This window comes from Scleropages formosus, chromosome 11, assembly GCF_900964775.1.
Source record: "Scleropages formosus chromosome 11, fSclFor1.1, whole genome shotgun sequence".
NCBI classification, from domain to species: domain Eukaryota; kingdom Metazoa; phylum Chordata; class Actinopteri; order Osteoglossiformes; family Osteoglossidae; genus Scleropages; species Scleropages formosus.
Window position 1 is genome coordinate 2854348 of NC_041816.1, and position 13658 is coordinate 2868005.

The window sequence follows — 13658 nt, forward strand, 5'->3', positions numbered from 1 at the left end:
AGAATGGATGACACAGGAGCAAGGGAAAGCAGTACAGGTGTTGGGCTCTTCTGCAGAAAGGTCAGCAAGACACCAGGACAGGAGGCCATAGAGTTAGAGATGGGGAAGTGTGCTTGAGGCCTTGAAAGATGTCCAGCTCCTCAATGCATGAGACTCCATGGTCTGTACTGCTTAGTCGGTCCTGAGACCATGTGGCATGCAAAACAGTCCCCAGTCAGAAGAGTTGGGGAAGAGGAAGGATGCATATAGCCGTGTGGCAGGACTCTGGTCGATGCTGAGCTGAAATGTGGTTGGAAGTCCTGCTGCGTACCTGTGGTTGCTTGGACAGTGACCAAACCACAGTGAGATTCTCCCTAAAGCGACTTGCGGCACGCGAAGAGGTGGCGATCCTCCGTTTCTCCTCCAACCTGCAGCGCAGCCTGCATTGGCACCGCGCCTCCTTCTTCCCATAGCACCATTTGTTGTTGTTTTGAGCGGACGATGTAATTGTGCTAAGCAGGAGAGCTCATTCTAAGGTCGCGCCACCCTGTGGGGTAGCTACTCGACTGAAAATTGCAGGAGCTGGGTTCTCCGGTGTTCTCCTCCAGAAGAAACAAATGCAGACCGGAACGAAAGCAGGGTTTAGTCAAGTGAGAAAAGCAAAATAATACAGTATACATATTACTTAATTTACACCAGTATATGTTCATACCTGTCTCTACCTGGGGACAGCCGGTGTCTCTAATGGGGATTGCTGGTAGTGTCGTGATTAGAGCTACTGCCTTTGAACCCGAAGGTTGCAAGTTCAATTCCTATCTCCAGCTGTAGTGTCCTTGAGCAAGCTTTTTACCCTAAATTGCTCCAGTAAAACTTTCCCACCTGTATAAATGGGTAATTAACTGTGAGTACCTTAACATTGTAAGTCGCTTTGGAGAAAAGCGTCAGCTGGATAAATAAATGTAATGTTTTGTGTCGCTGACATAGTCATGATCTATTTCGACATACAATGACATGGTCCAGAGGAGGCACAATTAACTGGAACTGTACCACGATGTCATAAGATGAGCCATCTGTGTCAAAAGCAGCTGGACCTCAAAGCGGCATATAAAATGTGTGATAAACTTTATTGAAATATTTTATTAAAATATAATTACACTGTTATTTTCATATTTTAATTGTTCCTTTCAGTCCTTCACCTAGCGTATTTACAAAATGTAAGGGCGACATTACAAAGGGTTGTATTTTGCAGTATGAGCATAAAAAAGAAATACAATAAGCCTTTTCCGCTTAGGGTACGGTGCGATAAAATGTGGTGAAAGGGGTAAAACTCAGAGCAGGGTGGCGTGTGCCCAAAACGTTTCCGAAGTGCATATTGCTATTTGAGACATTTCCGCTGCATTAGTGTTTGTTAATGAAGTGAACAGTGTTTCCACTGCACGTTAGCATGTTAGCTAAGAGCGGGCCAGATCGATCCGAGGCTTTAACGGGCGGCGCGGAGGGAGCCGCTGAACTCGGCCATTCGTTATCGACGGCTCTTTTCCTTGGCAGCGCGAGAAGAGTGAGGTAAAGAGCGGGTCTCCATGTTTTCGGAGGCGGAGCCTGCAGCAGGCTGTTGCGTAAGACTTGGGAAAAGGAAGTGAGCTCCCCCTCCCGCCGGCCCAGTGCCCTGCTTTTCCCTGCCTTTTCCCACTTTCCTGGCGCAGGAACGGACGCGGGCGCGCTCGAGGGCCGCTCCGAAAAGACTTCATTTGCATTGGCTCTCCATAGCCGTTCTTCTGAAAGCCGCACTCCTGGCTTTCTTTGCTTTCCTGGCTCGCTTCAGGCTTCTGGATGTGTAGAAGCCATTATGCGAAAGTGGTTTTGAGCACGGCCTTGTTGTAGGTCTTCTGTCCACGTGGCTGGACGGAGAAAGGGAAGCGTGCGGCCCGTGGCCGCCTGTCAGCTAGTAATGTCTGTTGAGCACGGCCCGTTTCCTCCATTGGTAACCGTAGTTTGTCCGACCGGGGTTCCTTCCGCTCTGCTTTTCAGAAATGATACCCACCTTCTCGTTTCCATGTTGACCTTTAGCGTACGGGTCACGGGATTAATCGCTGAATCTGACCATCTGCGGAAGAGGTTCTGCTCTCAGCATCAGGGGGTTGCGAGATGCGAGGAAGAGAGAGGAACGTTGATACCTACTCAACAGGACGTTTACTAAACATCGTCAACGTGTTGTAACAACGAAGGAATCCAGGTTGGATGAGGTGCACGCGATGACGTTATGCTCAATTCCCTTCCGCAGTTTGTGAACGTCATTGTTTCGGGACTCCAGAATAAACGTTCATCGCTCTTGTTACGTATCATCCGCCGCACTGGACGGCCTTGGCTGGTTGCGAAGTCGGTTAACCTCCTGTTGTGCAATCCTCGATGGCCATCGCGGGACTGGCTTTCAAAGTTCAATCCCAAAACATGTGCAGTTCTCGATTTCAGCATTTTTGTTCGTCAAGGTTAAGGAAAATTTGAGGCAGGCAGACATCTCCCTAGGACTGGATGTTTTTGCTTGAAACTGTGCATTTGCTCTGTTGTCCTCATCACCTATGTTTAGTTATTGCGTTTAGCCACGATCTATGTTTAGGCATTGCATAGTACATGCACCCTGGAGGACCGTTGGATATTCCTATCCGATGACTTCATTCCAGCAGCCGTAACGTGTTGCTTTTTGCTTACGCCGAACGTACTGCGCCATTGCGATTCCGTCGGGGTGCCGGAGCGTGACAGAGAGAGCTCATAGATGGAAATATTTACCATGTGTGGGTGTTGCTGTGGCTCAGCAGCTAGCACTGGTGTGTCCCAGCATTTTCCCTGTGCATTCTGGACGTGGATTTCAATTTTGCTTCGTTTCACTGTTCAACCCGTGTTCACCTAGGTTTCCTCCCACGGTCCAAAGTCATTTCAGATGAATCGGTGACTAATTTGCTCCGAGTGTTTGAGTGTGTTATATTGCTCTGCTGTTTTAAAAAAAAAAAAAAAAAAAAAAAGGATAAATGATTATAGAGAGTTTAATGGAGTGTTCTAAATTGCCTCGGATAAAGGTGTCCGCTAAATGCTAGTTCATCATTTTGCGTGTCACTTTGGATAATATTTTCTGCTAAATCACTACGTAAATGTATATATATGCTTGCAGTCGCCTTGGCAGTCGAGGAAATGGACCACTTCCCCAGCATGCCCCTGGGGGCCGTGTCAGTGCGTGTGACTTCACGCTGCCATTAGGTAATGGTTAGTGGCAGGGGAAGTGGTCCGTGCTGGGGCACACTGAATCAAAGCCTCCGAGACCCCCCACCCCCCAACCCCTTTCCTGGGATTGATGTCTGGCCGGTGCAAAAACAAAGCATTCCAAGGGGAAAAAATAAAGCTTACAGAACCAAGCTAATAAGGCAGGTTACACTGTGATGGGGAGCGCGATGCTGGCATGTGCCAGGGGTACAGTAGCACCGAGAGGGGCTTGTCCACATCCTCACGGCAGAGGAACTTGCGTGTCAGTGTGTGTGTGTGTGTGTGTGTGTGTGTGTGTGTGTGTGTGTGTGGAAATAGGATAACCCTCGTCCAAAGCGGACAAGGCAGGATCCCGCCCGCGAGCCGCTCAGAGATGATGTCATGCCCTGTGGCGGCTGCCATTAATAGCTGAAAACAGGCACCCATTCACTCGTCTTAAAGGGCCAGTCCCCAAAACGAGAGCAGGAAACTGGAACGCAGTACCGTACCGGCCTGTAACCATACCTAAAAAACAGGTTTTGCGCTCCTTGCAAACTCCCGCGTCGCTTTGTCGCTGTCGACTTTCGTGCATTTGTTCATGCTTTCAAGGCGGGGTACACGAAGACAAATGTCAGTTAGCTGTGACACCAACCTCTTGGCGGCATTCTTTATGTAAAATGGCGTTACGGTATTTGCATAGGCTTGTGCGAAAGGTCAGGACGGCGCTTGCTGTTAGGAACATTAGTCACCGTGCAAATTCACTCGTAAGCGTGACCTCATGCTTATCGCGGCCTGCTTCATATCTGTTGTGCCGAGCTAGCGCACGCAGATCGGACGTTCTCCTCCTAATTTAGTAGCGGATCCGTTGTTAGTAAAGTGGGTTATATAAAGAAGAACATCGGAATCAGATTAGAATGACGTGAGGCTCAAGTGAAGTTAACAGCAGCTTGTATCTAAGGTAAACAAAGGCACAAGTCAAAACACTGAGGTAAGTAATTATTAAAGGCACTATTTATACTGTCAGCCCAAGTGCGGGCTTACGTAAGCGCCTGGAGCTGCTGAGGTCGCTACGCATGCAGGGCGGCGAGCAGCAAGAGAGTCCCGGTGAGAAGAACCCAGGCCAAGGCAAGGACCGCGAGGGCCGTGGCCTTACTGAGCGAAAAGACGAGCATAAAGATGAGAAACCCAAGCAGATACAGTTTTATTCTCCGTTTGACTTTCTTTTCTCATTTTTGTTACAGTGTTTTTGCAGGCCTTCTAAGCCTGGGATTCATGGACCCCTTGTGGGCTCTGCAGGAGAGATTCAGTGGGTCCGTGAAATTCGTTATGAAAATGAGTTTAACTAAATCACGCACACAACGTCCACAACCGCTTGTCCCGAGTGGGTTCGTGGCAAGCCGGAGCCTAACCCGGCAGCACAGGGCGTAGGGCTGAGAGGGAAGGGGACACACCCCGGACGGGACGACAGTCCGCCGCAAGGCACCCCAAGTTGGACTCGAACCCCAGACCCACCAAAGCGCAGGCCCCGGCCAAACCCGCTGCACCGCTGCGCCCCGTAGTTTAACTAAATTACTTTTTTTTTTTTTTTTTTTAAAAATCACTGTGTCATTACCCTGTGTGACATAACTGAATAGAAAGGTCATCAGTTTTCAGTAAAATCAGTTCAATGCAATGCTTTCTCTGAATTTCATTATGGAAATTTTTTCTGTGAGTTTCCGCAGCTTTTCTTACATAAAGAGGTTTTTGGCCTAGAAAAGGTTAAGAACCTCTGATTTAATGTTTTTCTCCCATGCATTTTTGTGATGAGTCCTTGTCCAGGCATTAGTCCAGAGCACCCTCTCCTTAGCCCCTTCTCCCAACCTGTATATCCTAAAAAATCTGGCCTGGAATATGCATTAAGCCTTATAATTTCTCAGTGTGCCTGCCTTACTGGGAGGAAGGCGAGCGTGTGGAGCTGAGCTGAACATTTTTGTTATTCTTAGAGCAACTGGATTAATTTAACTTTCTTTCTTGGATTTAATCCTATAAGTGTTCATGCTGCAAAAAAGTGTTTAATCCTCGGCGTGTGCTTTGCTCAGATTTTTAAGGATTTGAACGAAGCATCCGAGGACTAAGAGCATGAGACGATGCCAATGTTGCCTATCGTCCGGTGCAGCTCGGGGAGGGGGTTTGATTTATGTCAGGTGGACAGTTAAATGTAGTTGAGTCACAAAGAAATAACGAAGAGGAAACCCCTTCTCTTTCCGTGCCGTGCGGATTCGGATTTTCTCTTTGGCGTTTGCATTTCTCGTTGAAAGCAAGCTTGTGTTCCCACAGCCGGCATGCAAATTGCAGCCGTGAGTCACACAGATGACTAACTTACTGAATTACCCTGATAATACATCCCAACTGCCCCTCACTTTCCTCATTGCTTCTGCTGTATTTCTTCAGTATCATGCAGCTCAGTTCCTATCAGGAACTCCCCATGGGTGTTTTTTTTTTTTTTTTTGGTGACTTTTGAATCTGTCACTAAAATTGATGAGCTGTAGATCCTGGTATGTGCCCACACCTGCGGGAGAATTCAAACATGTATTCCAAACAGGTTTATGTGTCATTTCTTGCGTGAAGGAACTGAGCCTTAGTGGCAGTTGGAACTTCTGCAGGGGGTTGACGGTGTTTGCATGTGACTTGTTCTCCGGTCATTTCCCATGTTGCTGGAGGGGCTGATTGTGCTCTCAATATGTACACTTCACAGGGGGGTTTGCCGCCTTCTCCTCCTGCTTCCCGGGCCTGTGTGAGGGTAAACCAGCCACCATCCTTCCTGTGAGCCTTTCCCAGCCTTGCCTGCCCGTGGCCAATGTGGGGCCCACCAGGATCCTGCCTCACCTGTACCTGGGCTCCCAGAAGGATGTTCTCAATAAGGTGAAGATTTGGCATGGGGCAGAGTTTAGATCACCGCCAGCTGCTGACTGCGATGCAAACACACATTTCAGTTCAAAGGCAGTTGTGCAATAATCATTTAAATTCTGCTTTTAATTTTCCTGAAAGCCCAAAAAATCCTCTTTGTGACTTTTTGCTCTATACAAAACACAACAAAGTTAGAGAAATATTTTTTAGATGTAAGGGCTGCTACGTACCCGTTTACGTTCTGGGCGAATTCCTGAATTAATAAAGTGGTTTCCCTGTTTTGTTCGGCCCCCTTCCAGGACCTTATGGCCCAGAACGGCATCACCTACGTACTGAACGCCAGCAACACCTGCCCCAAGCCGGACTTCATCTGCGAGAGCCATTTTATGCGCATTCCAGTCAATGACAATTACTGCGAGAAGCTTCTGCCCTGGCTGGAGAAAACCAACGAATTCATTGGTAAGAAAGCTTTCTGTGATCTGTACGATGAATGGCATCAGTTACGGCTTGTATGAATTTGCTTGCATACCCTTCGGTCTCCGGTATCTGTAATATACAAATCAATTTCCTTCCACTGTTTCTAGAAAGTTGTCTTTACTTGATTCACGCAAGCTACCCCTTAAAACTAGAAATGCATGTTTCTTTAGAACATGTCCCTTTTTATGTTTTCTCTTTTTTCTCTTACAGACAAAGCTAAGGTGTCTAATTGCCGAGTGATTGTGCATTGTCTGGCGGGAATTTCCAGGTCAGCTACCATCGCGATTGCTTACATTATGAAGACAATGGGATTGTCATCTGATGATGCCTACAGGTAACTTCCTCTACCGCTACCGAGCTTAAATGAGTTTGCAAGGTATCCTTCTTTTGTGAAATTTGAAATGCTTTTTTTTTTTTTCTCCCCCAAAACAAACAGTGAAGCAGCTTTTTTTGTTTGGTGTGTGCAGAGCATGATGAAAATAAGGTTATCTGCAAAACCCAAGCACAGCTTTATTGCTATCTTTAAATAGCATTTACCTGTATTAATTTAGCTGATGCTTTTCTCCAAAGCGACTTACAATGTTAAGGTTATTATAAGCTTACAATAATTTACCCTTTTAAACAACTGGGTAATTTTACTGGAGGATTTACAGTCAGTACCTTGCTCAAGGGCACTACACCCAGACGTAGGGATCGAACCTGTAACCTTCAGATCCAACAGCAGTAGTTCTAACCACTACGCTACCAGCTGTCCCCTTAGAAAGGCTGTGCTTGTTAAACAAAGGTATGTTAAGTGAAAAGTTCACTCAGGCTTGTGTTTCTCTGTGTTCAAGGTTTGTGAAGGATCGCAGGCCTTCCATATCACCAAACTTCAACTTTCTGGGCCAGTTGCTTGAGTTTGAGAAAGGTTTGAAGCTGTTGAAAGCCTTGTCTTCAGTCCCTGGTAAGACCCTGATTGAGAGGCAAGAGGACGACCCTGAACACAAGGTCCAGGAGTGTGACGGTGTTGCGCTGCGGAATGGACTCCATGAGAAGGAACCTGAGCCTCAGGAGACAGAACCAAAGATCGCCTCCCCTGCATCTCTTCAGCAGGGCCTTAATGGACTTCACTTGTCTGCAGAGCGCATTTCGGACACCAACCGTCTCAAGCGCTCTTTTTCTCTGGACATTAAGTCAGTTTACACCCCCACTCACTGCCCCAGGGCTACTCCAACATTGGCAGTGATACCAGTGGACACAGAGGACGTTCCCAAGCTTTACAAGCTCGACAGCCCTGAGGTGTCCAGTGACGTTTGCCGGTTTTCTTCGGAGCTGGAGAGCCCGGGTTCAGACAAGTCACCGGGCAGTGAGGAATCCAGGACACTGCAGAGGAGGAAAGAGAAGGGCAGTGGCAGCATGGGGAGCTCCCCAAACCGGTCTCTGAACATTAATGCTGGCGGCAGCCGGGCCATGCACCAGAACTCTGACGTGGACAGAAACTTGAAAGGCTCGCTGCTCTTGAGCTTGCCCGGTGTAGGCTCTGGCCAGGTGTGGACCAAGCACAGGGACTCGACGCAGGCCACCACACCCAACACGCCCACAGATGACGGCCCCTGGTACTTGGGCCCCGACTCATCAGCAGGCGGAGGTGGGGCACGCTTCAGGAGTGGCACAGCCTTTGGGGCATTTGGCTGTGAAGTGGTGCGGCTACGGGAGAAGCCCCAGGATCAACGGGACTCTCGGGGCAGCTGGCACGAGGACACGACTGGCAGCAGCGCCGACAAACAGTTCAAGCGGCGCAGCTGCCAGATGGAGTTTGAGGAAAGCATCGCCGAGACACGGGCCCACGAGGAACTCGGCAAGGTCGGCAAGCAGTCCAGCTTCTCGGGCAGCATGGAGATCATCGAGGTTTCCTGACACGCAGGCCTACGGACTAGTGCCGTCTCACCGAGGGGGAGCTGAGCCAATGGGTTCTTTTATAATACAGTATTTTTTATTGCTTTGCATTCACAGCTCAAAGGAATCTGAAGCAGCCATCTCAAACACGTACAAATCCGTGATGACAATGACACTGGTTGTCACAGTTCGTACTTCACATCCTGTAGAGCCAGTAGACCAGTGTGCATGCCACTGACCAGCACTTTGTGCATGCCATTGAGCCAGCCAGTTCTGCAGTTTTGATTAATCCATTCATCATGACTACAGCGTAGAGAACTTTGCGGTCTTCGCTCTAGTAATGGACGGATTATGAAATGGATCACGCAGTACGTGGATACGGATCGCTCCCGAATACCAGCACAGTGAAGCACCAAGGGCTGATCTCTCAGCTCTCCCCTCATGGTGGTACTTTGACATTGTTGTTATTTTTATTTTAATGAAGGATCCTCCATGGGCAGGCTCCTTGAAGCTAAATAACACGGTTCACCACAGTGTGAACAAAACAAAGAAACACAATGCACATGCATTTATGTGACACAGACTGACATCATTTCCCACAATGTCAGCTTTTGCCAGTATAAGCCAAAAAGCGAGTGAGAAGTTTTGATTGCCCTCTGTACTTTTGCTGAGACTCCCGCCAGCTCTGTGTTTCACCAGAGCTCCTGGAACTCCTGCGTGTGCACTGAGCAAGCTGAGAGCGGCCGGCCTACAGTACCGACGCGGTATTTTTGTACCTGTGTGACAGAGAGAAAGAATGCGTTCGCCATGATTGTACCGTGCTTTTTACCTTTTCTTACTCCTCTCGGTTTTAATTTATTTTATCTCTTCATTCTGGCAATGAGAAAAAGATATCATTTGTTGAAATATTTTCTGCAGATTTTATTTACAGTTCTACTATATATTATTTAGAAAACGTGAAAAGAAGTACAACTTAAAGCAATAAAAAACATACTCCTTTCTTTCCCCTTTTTTCCGCCTTGAGAAGAAAAACTGAGGTCTTAGTATGTTGTAGGACTTCAAGCCTTTTCTGTGCTTCGTGAAACCATTTGCTATACAAAGTCTATATTTATTTATCTGTCTTGATGCCACTCTCGGTCCAGACTAAGCTGTTTTTTTTAATATGTGTCTTGAAAATCCTTTAAAAGATTCAGTTGGGCAGAATTCGAGCCTGGTCCCACTTTCACACAAATGGACCGCGTGAGAAAGAACATTTACATTAAAGGACTGCTGCCGACAAACAGCTCAAATTCCTTCCGCCTTCATTCTTGTAATGACACAGTTAGTCGAATCTATTTGAAGAATTTGGAAGCCCGAATGTCCCGCTGCAGGAGCCTTTCGGGAAGATGCCTGTAGAATGACTTTTGCTAAAGGCACCTGAGGGTGTTGAAATTCAAAAAGTTAAACGGTAGTGAAAATTCAGTGATTGAAAGCGCGCCTCCGAAGTGAGATCGCTGGTGCCCAAGCAGACCTGGGACTCGAATATGAAGGAGTGCTTTCGTGCTCATTGTAGCTGTCCGCAGTAGTTCGTAAGCCTTTCCCGTGAAGGCGCATCCTCGGCACCTTGCGGCCGAGGGCTCGGATGTGCGGACGGTCGGTGAGCGCAACCCACAGACCCTGTGGGGAAACACACTAGAGATGTTATAGAGGTCCTGCGTGTGCCCCAGTCTGCTGTGGGCACCTGTCACTCATGGTAAAATCTATACCATCCCGTCTTGCTTTTCGTCGAAAATGCACAAAGGGGTTTTCAGTGCTAAACTGAATGCAGTTATTCTCTTTGCAGTGCAAAATGTTTGTTTGTTTTTTTTTTTTTTTTTTTTTAAAAATTCTGGTAGCTTTCAAATGCCAACCTTTGACCTTTCATTTGTGCTGCTGTAAATTCAGACCTTAACTGACTGTGTTCTGTTCTTTTCTGTGTGTGAGGCATTTTTCCTTTTTCTAAGTATTTTTGAGGATTATTATTATTATTGGAAAGATGCTGATTGTCCCAATTATCATAACTATTATTATTATTATTATTATTATTAGCTTGATGTAAATAGCAGTGTATCTAAAATGTATGAAATAAGGTAACTTTTCAAAAGAAAACCGATACCTTTGGCTGCTGAAGCAAAATACCTCAGGTTAAATTGAAAAAAAAAAAAAAAGCTTTTCCTTCCCCTGTACCTGTTTTGTGAAAATGAAAGAAAAATTCAAACAAAGCAATGCAGTGTCTGTCTTTGTTAAAAAAAAAGATTTATGATGGGCAGTCTGTGACGGTCAAGAGAAGGTATTTAGCTGTCAGAACTTAGAGGACAACCCTTTATCCGTTGTCTTCACTGAGACTTTTAAAAAAACTATTATTTTGGTGTAAAACTCCTTATACTAAAAGCGTGTCCTGCACAAAGGCCTGAAGAAGAAATACACTGTAATGCATCCATACATCCATAGTACTGCTAGTCCAGTGCAGAGACACGGTGGTCCAGAGCCTATCCTGAAAGCACATGGTGTGAGGCAGGGTACATCCGGGATGGGATGCCAGTCCATCGCAAGGTAGCTTCACACACTCATTGACTCACTCACACACACACACACACACATCCCCACCACAAGCAATTCTGAGTCACTGATTCATCTGAAATACGTCTTTGGGCGGTGGGAGAAAACCAGAGCGCCCAGAGGAAATCCCATGCAAACACGAGGAGAACATGCAAACTCCTCACAGACTGAGCTGGAGTCAAACCTTTGTCCAAATCTAGTCTTAAGAGCTGTGAGGCACCAGTGCTACCTGCTGTGCCACGCTCACGGAAATAAAAGAACACAAGTATCATAGTTGTCACGTTTACGCTCTACCTGTGACGCAATGAGAAGACATACTAAAAACTACGGGTAACGCCCCTGTGATTTACAGAGGATGACCATTTGCACTACTCTTTTCACTTATCGCTGCTTATTGCTCATCCCTTTCTATTACGTGACGCTGATTTCCCGGTGGATATGCGTCTGAAATGCTGCTTATTATTCTCTCTCCGCTTAAAGGAAGGTCCACGATGGGCCATGCCCATAATGCAGCTCACGGGAGAGACGCGTGTGTCGTCGTGCCACTTCCGGGTTGAAAATTAAACCGGTCAGAGTGACCTCAGCGGTTTGCGATCGGAGGTTGGGGAGGTGGGGCCTGAGGTTGCACCCATGGAAATGAGGACGAGGATCCTGGCCGCGGTGGTGACACGCTGGTGTCCGCTGATCTCTGCCGTGTTGCCTTGTGCAGACCTGGAGGATTTCCACGTTTCCTTGAGACGCTCACACCCAGGGCGTAATGATACATTTATGTTCTTCCCTATTTGTTTTCCGAGTGCAAACTGTCTCCTGACTTCGTCTCTCTCCCGATCCTCGCTGCACTGCAGCATATTTCCGTGGGATGATTTACAGCGCTTGATTTTCATTGTTTGGTCCTGGGAGCCGATTCTTTATTGGAACACAATAATTTTATTTAAATTTGAAACGTCCGGTTTCATATAAGCCATCGTAGCCCACAATCAACTACTCAGATGTTTTTCACCATCTACAATAATTTCCCATCTATATATGTGCATGTGTATCTGTATCTGTCTCTGTGTGTGAATGCATTCAGGAATTGTCCCACTTCCTTTTTTATTAGAAAAGTCCATCATTTCTCTAGATTTAATCATTGTAAGTGGTTTGCAAAAAGGAGATGGCATCATGGTTGGATTCCCCAGCCGCATAACTGGGTAAACAATTATAAGCAAGAATTCGATCAATGAGATGCTTTTGAATGCGTATAAAGTGACATCTCAGACATGGCTGAACATGTCCCTGAGGACGCAGACACCCATTTTATGTTAATATTTTCCGAATTAAATAAAACCTTCACCATCAGCAAGGAATCCCCAGGATTCTCAGGGGTGTAACTGAATGACAAAACTGTCACATGGTCTATTAGCACTCATCATACCAATAAAGGAGTTAGATGAGGTTAGTGGACCAGTGGGTGGCATAGTGGTTAGAGCTGCTAGCCTGCACTAGCAGGACTTGGGTTCACCATTGATCAAGGTACCTACACACACACACACACACACATCTTCAGAACCGCTTGTCCCATACGGGGTCACGGGGAACCGGAGCCTACCCGGCAACACAGGGCGTAAGGCCAGAGGGGGAAGGGGACACACCCAGGACAGGACGCCAGTCTGCCGCAAGGCACCCCAAGCGGGACTCGAACCCCAGACCTACCGGAGAGCAGGACTGTGGTCCAACCCACTGCGCCACCGCACCCCCTTCAAGGTACCTACATTTACCTTTATTTTTCAGATGCTTTTCTCCAAATCAGCTTCCAACAAATACTATGTAGTGTTATGAGGCTACACACCTTATTCACTACGGTGACTTACACTACTAGATACACTACTTACACTGGGTTACTCATCCATACATCAGTGGAACACATTCTCTGTCACTCACACGCTGTGGGGGAACCTGGACAGCATGTCTTTGGACTGTGGGAGGAAACCAGAGCACCCAGAGAAAACCTACACACGCGGGGAGGACATGCAAACTCCACACAGACTGAGCGGGGATTGAATCCATGCCCTCTCGCACCACCCGGGCGCTGTGAGACAGCAGTGCTACTTGCTGTGCCCCCATGCCTCCCCTAATTACACCACTTAAAAGAACCACCCAGCTGTATAAATGGGTAAATCACTGTGAGGAGCTTAACACTGTAAGTCACTTTGAAGAAAAGGCTAAGAAGACTAATAAATAAATGTGATGATTCCGAGCCTCATCGTCGTCAGGATGTCGCTCCCTCTGCTGACAGGAGACCCTGAGCGACACACAGCATGTTACCACGGTGACTCCACTTGCCCCGAGCTGTAGTCAGAGCAGCGGGATGGATATTCAAAGCATGTCCTTGTTTTACACTCTGCCGCACTTCTGAGCAGAGCTGGACTCAGATTAAAGGTTTCGTGGGGTTAACGTAATTACCATAAAGATACAAATATTTGCAAAGCGCTGAGGTCAGCATGATTCACCTTTTCCATGAAGCGAGCGGAAAAATGAACACAGTTTTTAGGTGTGTAAGAGGACGCTGTGCGTGATGATAAGGAAAGAAACATAAGTCATTAGTGGTTAGCTGTCATTAATATTGCAATTTATACGATATCTTGAAAAGACAG

General features: G+C 47.0%; 1 protein-coding gene across 4 annotated transcripts in view; it reads left to right on the plus strand.

Annotated features, from left to right (window-relative positions):
• Positions 1-10644, plus strand: part of LOC108934672 (dual specificity protein phosphatase 8-like) — a 48097-nt gene extending 37453 nt beyond the window's left edge. For all 4 annotated transcript variants that reach the window (XM_029256230.1, XM_018752683.2, XM_018752685.2 and 1 more), the window contains 4 exons: positions 5945-6111; positions 6396-6555; positions 6784-6907; positions 7407-10644. In XM_029256230.1, the coding sequence (XP_029112063.1) occupies positions 5945-6111; positions 6396-6555; positions 6784-6907; positions 7407-8469 (1514 nt within the window). In that variant the 3' untranslated portion in view covers positions 8470-10644. The remainder of the gene's footprint in view (positions 1-5944; positions 6112-6395; positions 6556-6783; positions 6908-7406) is intronic.
• Positions 10645-13658: the final 3014 nt, after the last annotated feature.